The sequence below is a fragment of the Teleopsis dalmanni genome, chromosome 1, assembly GCF_002237135.1.
Source record: "Teleopsis dalmanni isolate 2A chromosome 1, ASM223713v2, whole genome shotgun sequence".
Classification (NCBI taxonomy): domain Eukaryota; kingdom Metazoa; phylum Arthropoda; class Insecta; order Diptera; family Diopsidae; genus Teleopsis; species Teleopsis dalmanni.
In genome coordinates, this window is record NC_051846.1 from 57,410,151 (window position 1) to 57,427,406 (window position 17,256).

A 17,256-nucleotide genomic window follows, 5' to 3' on the forward strand; every position below is an offset into this window, starting at 1 on the left:
CGCACAGGACCGTAGATGTATTTACAAAATACGGATAAGGTTTTCCAACACTGAAGACTTTCATCGAAAAGCGAAATTAGTCAACACTTCTCAATATATATGCTTTGGATACCCTAAAAATTTAGTTGCTGTTCAGTATAAAGAAAAAGAATTTTCGGGCAGCTGATAACTCGTACAAGAGCCACACTATTTTTGCAGAAAATAAATTGTGTTAATTCATCAATTAGTGTTTTTTGTTTTGTTTTTAAAAGAACATATTGAACTTACAATAAAATGAATGAAAAGAGAAAATTATCGTAAGTTATAAAAATTTGTTACCCACATTATTTTAAGAAAAAGTGACTAAAATAAATGCTCTACGTAAGGGCGGCGGGCATGTATATAGCGTAGATATAGGCAGCGCAGTCGGCGTTAATTGATTTTCCGCGACAGAGAAAATTCCGAAGGATAATTTGTTTCCCACAAACAAAATTGAAAAGTAGTAAAACGTAAAAATGGACTTTGAAGTCAAAACTTCATATATTATATACTAATTCGAATTTTCTTAAATGTGTCGATTAAAAATAAAAATATTCACCAATATTTTTTGTTAATTGAATTATGATAATTGCAATTCATATTTTTTTGCAAAACAAATTAAATAATTTTATTAACACTTTCGATAGTGTAAAATAACAAATTTGTTAAATTTGATAACTAACATATTTAAACTTTATATGTTTTAATAGCCAAAAAGGTGTTGACTTGTTTAATGTTCTTGACATGTTCTGGTGCTTTAAAGTATTAATGATTGCTTGTCTTATCACTGAAATAGTAAAAAAGTACTTTTGGAATTTACTTGGCATAGATTAGCGAAGTCGTCATCATTATGGCAACGCAGCAACAATGCCTCTTCAAATTTCCTTGTTGTTTCTGTCTACAACACAAGACTCAGACAATTCACAGCACAGCACCTACCGAATACTTTTTCTAGTCTTTCTAAAGATTTTTCTTATTCTATTTGCTTTGTATGCAGTAAAATTACTTATCTTAGATTTTTGTAGAATTTTTGCATTTCCTCTTGTAACAACCCTTCACATTTAATAATTTACATTCCATGTGGCACGCGAATACATTATCGCTTTTGTGAAAACTTTGCTGAAAAGAGGATTAAGTATTATCTGAAATATTATATGACTATTTTATGCAGTACATCACGTACTTACAGTTTCTTTGAGTAATTCAATCATTTTATAATACTTATATTTACAGAAGATTTAATTTTTATGTTTGCTTTTTAATATGATAGCGAACGTTCCATATTTATTTGCACAAATTCTTATGTTTAATAATAAAAGTAAATAAAATATGAGTAATTTTCTGTCTATAAACATTATGGTAGTAGGTATTTAAAAATCTTTTATTTTACAGTTTATAGAAAGTATTTTCGTTGCTCAGTTAAAAAACATTAAACTTTAAGTATTATGTATTCCTAAACGTCAGTGCACATCTTTTTAAATTTAATTCTAACAATAATTATTTTAATTTATAGTATACACTCTACACTAATTTGAATTCTTGTTTTTTATTATAATACTTGCTCTCTGGTTTTGCGTTTTAAAATTAATTTTTTACAAATATTCCAGTGTTTTCTATTACTTAATTAAAAATTATCAATATTACAATCGACTAATTAAAACTGAAGTTAATAATGAACTAAAAAATATTTCAAGGTCACATAAAATTGCATATTATTAGGAAAATTATAACTTAAAAATCATTTTCCCTTAAAGAATAAAAATGAAACACAAGCAAGAGTCCATTAAGAAGAATTTATGGCAGAAAAGAATATAAGCAAGCATTTACAAAATTTTACCATAAATTGGCAACTCTGCATTTCTTTCCTGCAATTGTAACAAATTTCGCAGTTATTTCTTTTCCACCCACCTGCACCATCCCTCACTTTTTGGCTTTCAATGTCAATGATGTGGATATGCAACTGCCACAGTCACAGTCACTGCCTCTGCCTCTGCTACTGCGAAATTTGTTGACGTAGTTTTTTGCATTTTTATTTTCATTTCTAACGTTTTATTTTTATTGTAATTGTGTGCATTATAATATAACAATCAGTATTTGAGTCCATTAGTCTACATGTTGTTGTTTTTGTTGTTGCAGTCTTAGTCATCACATAAAAACGTTGATAACTTCTTGAAAATTACACAAAAAAAGAAAAAAAATTTAGTTTTTTATTTACGTATTTTTTTAGCTCAAATTAAAACAGCTGTTAACTGTTAAATGTGATTAAAATATTGTATATAAATTTGTAAAATATTTTTATCTTTGAAAATAAACGTGACTCTTAGTAGCAAAATAAAAATATATACATATAATATAATAATTTGAATAAATTTTGCTTATCTCCGGCAAACATCGTGCGTTGCCGCTTCATGTTTATATTAAAATTAAATATTTACACAAGCATGAAGATTTATTACACACAAAAATTACACAAAGTAATACGAAGCTTATGAATTAAATGTTATGCATTGTTGTCAATTAATTTTATGTGATACCACAGGTGCATTCTTTTCTTGTTTCTGTATATTATTAATTTTCAACTAAAATAAAAATTTTATAGCAGTATTAAAATTATACTTATGTAGTTTGTATCAGTCATAAGAAACCACACATTAACGCGAATATTCTTCGAATATAATTCGAACTTAACCGGTTTTTGTCCGGTTAACTTAACCTAACACTAGGTGCTGTAAAAATATTAGGTATGGTCAGAATTAATTATTATGTATTCAATATGTGTATTCTTTTGATATGAAGCGTCTAATACAGGGCTGTCCAGAACAGATGTGATCGCGGGCCTATACAAATCACTGTACAGATTGGAGGGCCGCAGAAGCATATACATACGTTCATAGTTGTTTTCGAGAGAAATAAAAACACGGTTATAATCTTAAATTAATTGTTATTAATTTATTAATTTAAATTCATTTATTTGGTATACCATAAAAATAAAAAAATGTAATTTTACCAAAGTACACAACGAAAAACAAAAATTTGCGTAATTTTGGTAGATCAGAAACATGTCGTGGGCCGCATAAACATTAGCAGCAGACTGAATATGGCCCGCGGACCATACTTTGGACAGCCCTGATCTAATAGAACAGCTTTTGGTTGCTTAAGAATAATTTAGCATCATTGCCTAAATCAATAAACATATGATGACTAAAAAAATTTTATACAAATTTATGGTTGATAAATACATGTAAATACAAAAATACTTACAGACTATTTTACAATAGAGTTCTTGTTGAGCATTATGTATTATATTTGAATTTATATATAAGCATACATTTTGTTAGGCTTTATCCATGACAACTTAGAAAAATAGTGAAATAAGAAGAAAATCAAAGAGAGCAACGCATTGACCAAATATTTGAAATTTTTAATAGGTCCCACTCTTTAGTTAATGTGATAGCTCAAAACCTGGCTTTAGGAAGACTGTTTAAGATTCCATGGTATATTAGATCAACAGACATACATAGAGATCTTAGGATTGACTTAGTGAAAATATATATCAGAGACAGAGCTCTAAAATTATTCACTAAAGTTGATACGCCACTTAACCCCGCCCTAACAAACCTCAAGTCCATTTCTGGATTCTCAGGAAGATATGCTGATTTAAGGTCCATCATCAATTAAAAGTTAAATAAATGATATGATTTCTTAGCCTAGTTAAAGCCTAGTGTGGGGTAGTGATAAGCCCCCCAGCCATTATAGAGTGAAAGTGCGTAATAGCACTAACTCAAGAACAAGAAGAAGAAGAAGAGTTAATGCTAAATAACCATACTAAACACTGTTTTATTTTTCTTGCAACGATTGTGGTTAGAATTTATTTATACAGTATATTCTTTATTTATAATTCAGAAATTATAAATTTCTTAATAAATAATTAAAGAATGACTTCTTCACAATTACTCACCTGTCAGTCATCTTCACAAATTTTATTAATAATTTACTTTTTTTAAATAATTAAATTTATTCATTAACACTTGCAACAGTTATAAATAATAAAAACAAACTCTTCTGTCATCTGACTTAAATTTTCCATTTTCTTCCAAAAATCATTGACAATAGATTAGTTTCAAGATTTAGCACCAATGTAATGCTTGTGGCTTATTAGTTAATGGAGTTTCAGGAAAGTGGGCTTATATTTGCAAATTGAATTTGTCATGAATAAGAGTACATCCATACAAAATTTTAGCACAAGCAATAGGTTCAAAAATAATAGTAACAATATTGAGATTTGACTGTCCACATAACATGTCTTTACGATCATGACCAGAAAATGAATGAAACTGACGAGATTATTCGCCTTATGACTGACTCCATAACATGGTTATTAAGTTTATCAGCGATGACGGATATATGACAACTGTTACAGTGGTGAGTCAGGGAACACATACTTGTGAGTCAGTTATAGGTAGAGTGATAATAATAAATTTTTTAAAATAATGCATTTTATAAAATACTTCACTTTAGTTTAATCTATAAAAGTTTAAAAGAACAAGGTTTTTTAATATAAAGTATATTATAATTCATATAGGTAAAAGATTTATAATAATATATTTCTGAGACTTTGTGTTTGTTACATTGTATAATTGAGATGTAAGTTGTAGTACCATAAAACGTACTGCTCGAATGTTTACATATATTACAATGTTCGATGAATATGTTAATTTCTTTTTAAAGAACTTGTTTTCCTGCACAACTTTATAAGATATTTGTTTCAAAACACAACCCAAAGTTTGATTAAAGATATATTTATAATAAATTACTATTAACTACCTAAAAAAAATAAATAGCTATGTTATTAAAGAAATGTCATAATATTACAATATAAAAAAAAAATATAAAATATATTTAAAATTAAAAAAAAAAATATTTTCAATGAATTCTTAAAGTATCCTTAAATATATAATAAACGAAATGTGTAGAATGCAAGATTTGACCACACGTCTCTATGGATGATCCAAGAAGATTAAGGTAGTATTTATAACAATGTTTTTAGTTCTTCTTAAATTAAAAATCGACTATTTCTTTAAGTATTTGTAGGTGAAACTATTCAAATGTGATTTTGAAGGACGATAGAAATTATTTTCTACTCGCAGCCTTGACATTTTTGACAAAATTACTCATGCAATGACTAATTTTTTCAATACATTTCTATTTAGTTTTTACATGAGTGTATTTTAAATATATTTTTGTTTATGCGCCTTATCTATCCGTAAACTTTAACAATCACTTCTTATGAAAAGTAACAGTTTAATGCTTATCTGTTAATAATTTATATTATATAGCCCACGACAACGCCTTTAGCATTCTTTAACCTCTGTCATAATTAAAAGTTTGCTAACTACAGTCAGAAAGCTCGAGACATTATAAGTATGAATAATAGCATTATTCTTTAAAAAATTTTAATGTTATATTATATTTATTATTATCTAAACCGTGAAGTACATAAAATATCAAGTACTTTTTAATATTCTCATTACTTATTGTATTATTTCTTGTTATTTTTTCTTTCTCTTATCCTTATCTCCCAGTGGAACGTAGGCCTCTACCATCCTCTTATATCGGATTCTGTTATTTAATTCTCGGCAGATATTATTTCAGGAATAATGGGCTTCTCTTAGCTCTTCTTCAATTGTCCTCCTCCAAGTTTTAGCTGGCGCTCCAGGTCGACGGTTGCCTTTACAACCACAGAAATTATTTAAATTCAATAAATGTGCTTATCTAACCGATCTGTACTGAAAACATAATGTTTCTACGTTTCGAGGAGAGAATTAATTCTTTTTCTATCAAAATTTTTACCATGGGATCAATTAGTACTATGTTATTCGCTTGATCTAAAGCTGCTACCTTGCTATGGAAAAGTATGTAGGGAGTGGTCATGGTCAAAAAATTTCATATTTACGAATTGCACACAACTTATAGAAGCTGCTTTCTTTTTTTCTAATATAGAATTATCAATTCAGTTATTTCAAAAGCTACCGTAAATAAAGCACACTTGTGATTGACATTTCGGTATAATTTTTATTTTAATATATTGTTTGAACCTCACCATTAGGTGTAAAAAACATCATTCAAATGTCTTCCAGAAAACATCTAACAGTACGGACAGTAGTGGATTATTTTAAGGTTATTTTCTGTGACTGGGTCGACATATAGTTGGACATAGCTTATAAAAGCGTCAACTTATAGTTGGCCATAGTTTTTAAAGCGTTGAAAATTTCAAGATTCCCAGCATAAACACGATCCCTCCTATATTCACAAGTAAAAATCTAGTAATAACAAATCACATGATCTTGTTAGTCAATTTACATACTAAAACGTAAAATAAAAATTTTGGAAAAATAAGAGGTGTTGTGTGACTTATGGCAACGTCCTGTTAAAACTATATTCATTTCTTCAATTTTGTGACAAAAAAATTTGTAATCATGTGGCAATAGTGATCAAAATTGACGATTTGTGTCACATTCGTCATTTTAGAAAGTTTATCTTGATTTCAATCTATAGTAAATGGCAGTAACGTTTTGTAAATGTAATAGTCTTTTGGCAAATAGTTGTGGGTTTAATATTTATACAAAAAACTATATAACTATATATTTAGATTATGATTTAATCTGAATCATAAAGAAACCACATTTGTGGTGTTGTGACTAATAGTTTTAATTAAATTAAGACTAGGTATTAGTGTTAATATCCAATTATAATTTTATTTTCAGTTTAGATAAAATATTATCTTGAATGAAATATTCTTTTGGTCGAAATATTGTCTTGTTGATCGACTACATCCTCCGCGAAGAAGTCAACAATTTGACAAATGTGCGTTATTATTAATATTTTTCAAACTAGATTTTTAAGCTTGTAAGGTTTTGTTGCGTATCGCTGGCACAGGCTATTCAAATAGCACAGGTAATATTAATTTAGCTTGTAGTGGCAGCCATGTACCCAAGAAAGCCCACTAGAGCTCAAATAGTGGTCCATTGTAGTACCACAGGATTGGAGTTTGTTCACATATAGTCTAAATGTCAGTTTATGATCAACGGTGAAAGACAACGACTTCCGCATTAGGTAAAGATGAACCAACCTGGCAGTTTTATGAACTTGGGTAAGTCCCTGATTTTGCAGGATTACAGTTCGGTCAGGTCGGAAAGAAAAGGGACCCCAAAGATTTTAGATCTTCTCCTATTTAAAAAATGGGCACAGTCACATGATCACATATACAAGTAATTGTAAATTTGTTTGTAATTTTGTTAGTTCAGCTCTTTTGACTTAATTTTAACTTGATTTTGATACCAAATTAGTGGAATAAGCCGAATAAGCAAAATAAGAATCAAAATTACGATTACTTGTCCTTTCACTACTTTTTACACTATTGTTATCGCTGTAATATTTTATGTCTCCAGTGACAGTTTTTATTCTATTTTGGCATTGCATTTACCACTGTGTAATGTATACATTTCGGTTGAGTTGAGGACTGGTATTTTAAAGAAACATGTTCGCTTGTGTTAAACAATCCATAGCTAGTCAATTATTAAAAATTGCAATTTTAAAAGTTAATTATTAATTTGATAAGTATTTAATGTTGAGGGTTGTATTTTTTTTTTCTTTTTTTTTCAAATTAAGTGTAATTTGTTAAAATTAAAATTTAATATTATTGGTCATAAATAGTAAATAAACAACATAACTTAAAAATTTACTTTCACACTATTTATAATAAATAATATTAAATATACAAAAATGTTGGTATACCTAAATATGAACATTCTTTGAGTTTTTATAGAATTGAAAAAAAACTTTTGATACACAGTAGACGCTCACAAATTAGAAACACTTTGTTTGCAGTTCGTTCTAATTTCCGAATTGTTTTATTAAATTGTCGTTTTTTTCCAGACAATTTATTTATATAATTAAAATAAATCTCTGGTTTGCTTATAATAACCCGTGATTTTTGTTGTTTCGGATTAATTTCTTAATTTCATTATGTAGGGCCGGAAGATTAGTCATGTGAAAATGACTATCGCGAATGTTTTCAACTATCGCATTAGAACAAATTAAGTATAAAGTAATTCCCCTGTTTCAGATTTATTTAGTTTATCAGCAACGTATAAAAAAATTAAGAAAAAAAAAGGAAATATGAAAAATAAAATATAATATTGTTCAGCTTTTCCTAATTGCGATTAACGAAATTGTAGAGTAATATTTGCATAGCTTCTTTGTATAATGGCACCAAAAAGGTGCTTTACTTATAATACGTAAAAAAATGCATAACAGATGTCGCTGCAAAAAGAATAGCTTTGAAATAAAAATAGGCAATCTCAAAAATTAACTTACAATTCGTTGAACATGTGTTTCCAAATAAAGCTGAGGTTTATAAGCTCGTTCTAATTTAAGCACGGTAAGTGCTTTGGTGAGTGTCACTTAAAAAGTGACAAAAAAATGAAAAAACAATTAATCATTGCTTCCAATTTGACAGGCACGAGTTCCAAGTCTGGCACTTGCAGTCCAAACAAATTATATACGGACTATGAACTAATTAAAAAGAAATTCGAATATTTTCTAAGACCACTGATGATGAGTATTCGAAATAGCGTTGTATGTTCAGCCAAATTTCAATGAATTAACTAAAATTTTTTGTTGTAGTCTTTTTATTTCTATTCGAACCTTCTAATTCTTAAAAAAAAAAACCTTCTGAACATAGAAAAAGTTCTAACTTCATAACATTCAATGCATGACGAAATTAGGTCTTAATTTCTGGGCGTTCTAATATCTAGCAGTTCTAGTTTGTGAGCGTTCACTGTAGCATAAATTTAAATTTATTCTGTGTTTTTGTTTTGCTTGATTAGATTGTGCACAGAATTGAAAAACTTGATTTTATTTACAAATTGCAAATAATATTTCCTATATGAAAACTATATTAAATATCAAATATTTCATTATTAATAATATATACATAATTTTTTAAATTTTAGCACATCTGGTGATTCCTTATATGAAATTTTAGGACTTCCTAAAACAGCAACTGCTGAAGAAATAAAAAAGACTTATAGAAAACTTGCATTAAAGTACCATCCAGATAAAAATCCAGACAATGTAGAGGCTGCCGAAAAGGTAATAATAATAATAAATAAAATAATTTGAATCAGTTTTTATAAATAAAATATGTATACGCATTTAATATGAATTTAGTTTAAAGAAGTAAATCGTGCACATTCAATACTGAGCGATCAAACAAAGCGTAATATTTACGATAATTATGGTTCATTAGGTCTTTATATAGCTGAGCAATTCGGGGAAGAAAATGTGAACGCATACTTTGTGGTAACATCACCGGCCGTTAAGGTATGTGAAATATTTATTTTGTGGTATTTTTAGAATATAAATAAATAATTAAAAATGTATCTTTTCTTTTATAGGCACTTGTGATTTGTTGTACTTTATTAACTGGTTGTTGTTGTTGCTGCTGCTGTTGTTGCTGCTGTAATTTCTGTTGTGGTAAATTTAAACCACCAGCAAACGAGTCCCATGATCAGTACTCTCATTTGAACGTAAGTGCAACAATTGTTGAATTTTATACTCAAAACAAAAAAATTAAGTATATATAAAGCAAAAAAAAAAAAAACAAGAAAATCAAATTTCAATTAAAACCAGAAAGAAAAAAATATATTTTTATGCTATTTAAACGAAATGTATAAACAATTTTCAAACATATCAAAATTCACTGTAAACAAACTGCCAGTAAAAACCTATCAATTGCTGTTATATATTTGCTAAACATTTGTGTACTTCTAACCCGTGTTTTCTTAGTTCAATCTGCTTAAGTAATAAATTATTAGTCAAACAGTTTATTAAAAGAAGTTATATTTTAATGGAGAAGGTGCTTGGTTTTGGTATTATTAATTATTTGTACTTTTTTGATGATTTTTGTGACAATTTACTTAAACACTTTTATTTGCCAATTTTTGTTTGTTGCTGAAAAGTGAAAACTTTATTTAAAGCTTTGGTTTTGTTTATTTGCATATATCTGCATATATAACATAATTTTGCATGTTTTTTTATATTTGTATATAATCATTAAATTATAAGGTAAGTATATTATATGTAGTTGTCAAATATTACTTATTAAAAATAACAATAATCATTTTTTTGTTGTTGTGTAAAACAATTTTTTTGTTGCTATAAGTAATACAGAAAAGCTCATATTTTACAGGTAAACAATTGTATATATAAAATCAACATATAATTGATTTCTTTATTTTTACTTATACTATTTAAATAAACTATTAATAGATAACATTATAGTTATAAACATAGTTTTAGTTAAATTTTTTCATCATTTATTTAGTCTCCAACTGCGGAAAACCGTATTACATTTTAGCGAGATTCCAATTTCATTCACACCAGTTTTACAATATATTTCAGTAGAATCGAAAAGATAAAATTTCATGTTGTAAACATAAAAACATTGATTAGACAACTAAAGCCCATTAGTATATACAACAAACACACTGAATACACCAATAACAGGTAATAAATCGACGCCCCAGATTTCAATGCAGAAATATATCAAACCTTCTGATATCTCGATACCCTCTATTGATACCATATATGACTCTCTTTTTATATAATAGAAAGAGTTGGTTGAAATAGCCGTTTTGATTAAAATTAGGGTGCCAAAGAAATAGGAATAGTGCCTATTCTTTAACTTCTGCTAATTATTTTTCATATTTATAATTCATTTGGTTCTATAATAAACTTATTTAAAAGAATAATGCTTGTACATGTACGAAGATATATGTTTGTATTCATCTATTATATTGGAAATTAATATATCAGTAGCTTCGAGATGTAGAACTGGAACTTTTATTGAATATACTAAAATAAGATTTTCTTTGTATTTTTCAATGTATTCTTCGATCTGTAACTATTATTTATTTATTTTATTTCATTTATATATTATTTTCCTTATAAAACAATTTATTTTATAAAATAATTTATTTTACTTTAAAAATTTGTGTGGAAATTAAAACACCATCAATATGATTTACTGAATCAATTAAGTTTGACTATATAGCCAACTGACTATAGACAGACAACTTTATAGTTATTGTATTAAATAATTTGTAGTTCCTATGTTACACATTATTAAAATGTAAAATAAGTTAAATGTTAAAATAGCTGTTAATATGTAATAATTTCACAATTGTAAATAAAAGAACTTACTTACTACTACTACTACTATATACCCAACTGCTAAGAAGCTACTTGTCACGTATAAACACCTCCCTTCTCAATGTAACTAAGCAGAAGTTCTATTTTTCATCACGTCGCTTATTTGTCAAATCTCTAAACTCACAAATTGATTTGTAGTTCCTTTCTGTGGAGCTATGTAACAATGTTATTTTACCTTGATTTGACATAGTTTCAATTAGAATCATATAAATTTACTTATTTTACTTTATACCATATGACCTACGCCTGCCTTTATACCCGGTCCCAACCAACCTATTTTTCTTGTAAACTATTTATGTTTCCGCCTCTACAGATGTCTTCAGCATTTTCATATCGTACATAAGAACAAAAACAAAACTAAAAAAAAAAATTGAAAGAAAGTGCTAACCAGGTGCACTAAAATCAACTAAAAGGTTGACAAGAAATGGTACAATAGGGTCGAATGGGAAAATTAACATAGGGTAGGAAGAGAGTAGGGATGTTAAATCTAACCTGCGTTTAGGTGGAGGAATCTTACTATCTAAACTGTTCAGAGATATTAATCAATAGCGGACCAATTTGTGTATGCACTTAGTTTGAAAAAAAGTATAGGCATCATCATATAGGGTAGAGGTACTGTTGGAACGTACATCAAGATTGAACGTATATATGCGTGATAAGTAACTGTTTAGTATATGGATAATTTATTCATAGGCCGGTACGTTATATATATATAATATTTTTCACACAATATAAATAATTGATTCATACTAAAAAAAATAAAATTTACGCTGACGCAAATATTTTTTTGCATTATAAAAAATAAATGAAGTCTACGTTTTTTTTTAAATATTTATTTGCAAAATCGACTAGAACTAACTAACTAAAATAATTATGAGTTAATTTGACGTTGAAATTATCGTATCTAGAAGATTTACCTTAAATCAAATAACCGGAATATAATATAGTTAATACAAAATTTTTTTCTAAAAGCGAAACGATCAATTTCTCTTTTCTATAAATGCCCGATTTATATATATTTAGACTGTATTTAAGGTCGTTAAGGTTAAGACTGCCAGATTCATCTAGTTTTGCATGAAAACTTTATAATACTAATTATTGTTGTTTTTATTTTGTTTCCTAAAACCTTTTTTTTTATTTTTAAACAAAAACAACTGAATTATTTGCTTATCACACAAAAATCTTTTTCACTTCTTTCACAAAATATTTATTAAAAATATATATTCACAGCCGCGGTTAATACTCTCTATTACAAGTGTACACACTAAACGTATATATTGTAATGTGATGTAATGTTCTTTTTTATTGTTTTGCGATACGAAATTTAGAGATGAAATTTTTTAGAAAATACGATTCGTCTCGTTTCTATTCTATAAACTAGAAATATTACCCATAATGCCTTTTTATTGGAAGCTTCTCTCGTACCACATATGAAAAGATTTTTTAGCTGTTCATGAAACTAATTATCATTATCTTATAAACTATCAAATTTTTATGTTAATAATAGTTTTTACTTCAATATTCGAGGTTGCGTCGAAGCGCAATACATAATGATTTGGTTCCTGCTCCTGTTATTGATCTATTAGTATGATCAGCAGTATGATCATCAATATGATAGGTCAATTTTTAAATAATTTAAATCTCATGAATATATGTTTTTAAGAATTTTTGCACACACAACAATGTTTATTGTATACTAGTAACTGCCGCATCTATCCACGACTATCGGTTAAACTACCTTATCCATTTACAAAAACATTCATATGATGCACAAAAACAAGACATTCTATTATCTTCTTTCTCTACTACTCTATTATCTTCTTTCTTTATTCCTCTATAATCTTCTTTTTATAGAGGGGTTATAGAGATTACTATAATTAAATACTGTAGCGCCGAATTACAACTGCGACTTCTCTTAAAATCTAAAAATCCTCTCCAATTCTCGTTATAATACAAACTACCCTATCAGTGAGTGATGACCACCTAGCAGATTTTTAATTTGTTTGACAACAAATACGATATCTGCTATAGGATCCAACGCATTTAATAGAATTAATATCTGCTTTCAGGTTATTCATATAGTAATGTTCTTGAGCAATAATAGAAGTTAATAGTAATAATAAGAAACAAACTTACAAAATCTGCAACCAAACTTATTATTTTCTTATTTTAATCTACTTTGTAACTCATCTATATTTAAAGATTTACTACAACGTCTCGTAACTTAAATTACAACAAAAACAATAACACAGTCTCCATTTATATCTATCCCCTGTCTTGATAGTGCTAGTAATGGCACTGTCAGTAGCTAATAATTATTGCTTAAGACATATGAAAATTACCGTTAAACCTTTCTATATATGTTAAATCTTCTACGATATTATTAGTCATAACTTACCTTGCTCGCCTTTCCGCTGTAACTTACAGGTGACAGTTATTAAAATGTATTCTCGTACTTTTTTTTTGTAGTGCCCTTTTCAAATTTTATCTAATACAATATATTTAATCTCAAACTAATTAAAATTAGATGATATCTATTACAACAAACATACTCGTATATATAATGAAAAAATTTTTTAAAGCATTTTAGAGTATTTTGCATAGAATTTAGATAATAAATAGTTTATAATTAAAATTAAATTAAATTTCGAAATAATAATAATAATTATAGTAATTTGATTAAAAAAAGTTAATTAGATTTTTATATATATTTTTTTTTGTAACAGTAATATTAAATAATGAAATATATGAGTCTATGACAAAAAACTTCTATTCTACATTATTCTATTTTATTTTTATTTTTAATTTTATTTTTTATTTTTAATTTTATTTTTTATTTTAATTTTATTTTTTATTTTTATTAATATAGGTGACTTAATAATTTGTAGCAATTTTTTTTTAGTTTACAATTATATTTAAAATAATATATCTTTATATATTATTATTTTTATTAATATATCTTAAAGTATATCATTCAATAATTAATGCACATCAATTTATAATAAATTTTATTTATTCTCACTCATAATATTTTTTAAATTTGTTTTTATATATATATTTTTTCAATACTATGCTGTCAACACTTTATCGTGATAGTACATTTTTCATTTCTTATAAGCAATTTAATTTTTCTTTTTTTTTCTATATTTTGTTGCTTTATGTATATGTTTTCCTCACGAAAATCATCAATCTTTTTTAATTATTAAATCAAAAATAAATCTAAGTTTAACTAATGTTTGAAATCATTTCTTAATTGAAATTAATATAAATTTAATATTGGAAATTTTTTTATGCAAATTTGAAATATAATTTTCTTGTTTTTGTTTTTTTTTAAATTTAACTTAATAAAATTGAAGATTTGTTAAATTTATTTTTATTTTTGATTTTATTAATTTTCTTTATTTTATGATTTTAACTAATATTAATTTTATTATTTTTTTTTAGTAATATAGTTTAATTTTTATATCTAATATAAGTTTATATAAAAAAATATTCATTAACCGTCTATTGTTTTTTTCTCATACGAAAGAAAGAAAATATTTTATGCTTCGCAAAAATTAAAACAAAAAAAAAACACACATCATTTTTAAAATTTTTGTACAATTATTATTTTTCGTTTATGAATTATGTAAACCTTCTATTCGATCACGCATAGCGCCCCGATGGAGGTAGAGAGGCTAGAGATAATCCACCGAATATGGGCCAACCACCTCGTATTGTAAGTAGCTTCCCAACTCACATAAAAAATCATAACTCAAAACTAATAAAAGCTTTATTCAATCTTTTTAGTTAATTTTTTTAGTTTATTTCAAAAATAACAAGTTTATCTCAAAAATAACAAAAATCATTATAAATTGTCAAGCATTAAATACATTGTAAAAAAAACATAGGTGCTGGTAATAAGAACAACCCAAGTAACATGGAAACCTACTTCGGTAAAATATTATGCCGCTTTTTTATTTGTAGTTTTTATTACTAATAAATTTAGTGTTTATTATTGGTGTTTACTAACCGGTATGTTTCTTTTGAATTTGTCTAATAGAAATTGTGTTACTAATATTTAAAATATTTATAATTGCAATTCTATACCAAAGGTTGTTTAAATAGAAACTCTTGTTTTAGTTACTGGAATATCGTGGAATTTCGTAGAATATCGTAAATGTATCAGACCCTATATATTTATTTATTAAATAATTTGCGAGTTAACACTAAAATTTATTTTAAAATTAACTAAGCATAAGGTACTAAACTACTAGGTCCTTCTCCCTGATATTTATATATTATGTAATAATAGTCATATATAGGCGATTAAGATTCTCAAAAAATTAAATACCTATAGACAGGTAGGGTATAATAGTAGCGATATTTTATCATTTAAACGTAATTACAAAAGTTACATTTATGATAAATATCGTATGCTATAGCCCTTTGATTTATTTAGCTAAAAAAATAATCAATTTGCTAATTGAATTAATACATATAAAACTATTGCATATATCGTAAAATACGATATTTTCATTATATCGACTTTTGGTTGGTACAAAAAAACATATCTTTCTAAAAAGTATATATAGTTACAGTCCTTTAAATAATAATAAAATATATAATATATATGTATATTTAATTAGAATAAAATAGTTAAATAAATATAGTAATTTATGCTTCAAGCTTGTTTGCAGCAAGGTATATGCAATCATAGTCTTTTAAACAATAATAACATATATAATATATATGTATATTTCATTATAATAAAATAGATAAATAAATATAATAAGTTATGTTTGCAAGCACTGTAATAATATACTCATAGTCAATAAGTCCTTATTGACGCGTACACTATTTTTAATTTATTCCTATTAGACTATTTTACTTTTTATATTTTTTGGAGTAATCTAGAACCTGAGTATTGTGGTTATATCTATTGATATTAATAATATTTTTTATATTTTAAAATAAAGTAATATTTTATTTATTTTTCTTAAATCTTATAGACTTTTGTTAATTTATTAACCGAAACTACTTTATTATTATTATAGTATTTAAAGTATAAAATATTTATATTGATAAATTAATAGTATAAATTGTTGTACTTTTCTCTTTATTTATATCTCTGATATTATAGGGATATACATATTTCGATATAGTTTTAATAACAAACACAGTGAAAACAAATTTAATAATATAACTACAAAATTATATTGATCCTCTTTAATATCTAATACAATGATAACTCTCTTAAACAGGAATGCATTGCTAACTAATTGGGTTCAAGAAAGGCGTTCCACTAATAGTTGTTGTACTTATTACTTTTTTCATAGTTTTTGCTAATATACTGACCAAAAAATATCGATCCTATTTAATAGCAAATTCTGTGAAAACTTTCTTAACGGGTATTCATCTTCAACCAGTTCTTATCCGCTTAAGAGAAGTGTGGTGCCAAAGAACGGTACATTATTTTCTAAAATGATAAAACTTTGGGTTTAGTTAAATTGTCTAGCCACAGAAAGTACCTGCTCTTTAGTAGAGATTTCACTGTAATGACTGAACTTAAAAGTTTTTTTAAACAAATTAATTAAAACTATGGATAAAATATTTATGTAATGATTAATATTTAGATATAAATTTTAATACTTATTTTAAATTACAAATTGTTAAACAAAATGTTAACTGAATATTAATACTAGGTAAACAATTTGTTAACTAATCTGTACGTCTTTATATTATTATAAAGAAATTATTTCCGATAAAGGTTATTTATTGCTTAAAATTTCTATTAGACGAATATGTAGTAAATACTATAGCTTTGTATATTGAATGCTTTAAGTAAATATTTTAATTATGCATTTTTTATAGACAAGAAATTTTTTTTAAATTTTTTTTTATAATTATTTAATTTAAATATTAAAATATAAATAAAATAAATACCAAAATTCAGTACCTTCTCCTTATAGTATTTTTTGACAT

General features: G+C 26.1%; 1 protein-coding gene across 4 annotated transcripts in view; it reads left to right on the plus strand.

Annotated features, from left to right (window-relative positions):
* The first annotated feature begins 120 nt into the window (after nt 1-120).
* Nucleotides 121-17,256, plus strand: part of LOC119689607 (dnaJ homolog subfamily C member 5 homolog) — a 140,723-nt gene continuing 123,587 nt past the window's right edge. For 2 of the 4 annotated variants that reach the window (XM_038104508.1, XM_038104655.1), the window contains exons 1-5: nt 121-296; nt 9,033-9,171; nt 9,250-9,402; nt 9,477-9,608; nt 14,948-15,010. In XM_038104508.1, the coding sequence (XP_037960436.1) occupies nt 274-296; nt 9,033-9,171; nt 9,250-9,402; nt 9,477-9,608; nt 14,948-15,010 (510 nt within the window). In that variant the 5' untranslated portion in view covers nt 121-273. Of the gene's footprint in view, nt 297-4,946; nt 5,041-9,032; nt 9,172-9,249; nt 9,403-9,476; nt 9,609-14,947; nt 15,011-17,256 lie in introns of those variants that run through there. The other 2 variants (XM_038104583.1, XM_038104715.1) reach the window with 2 other exon arrangements.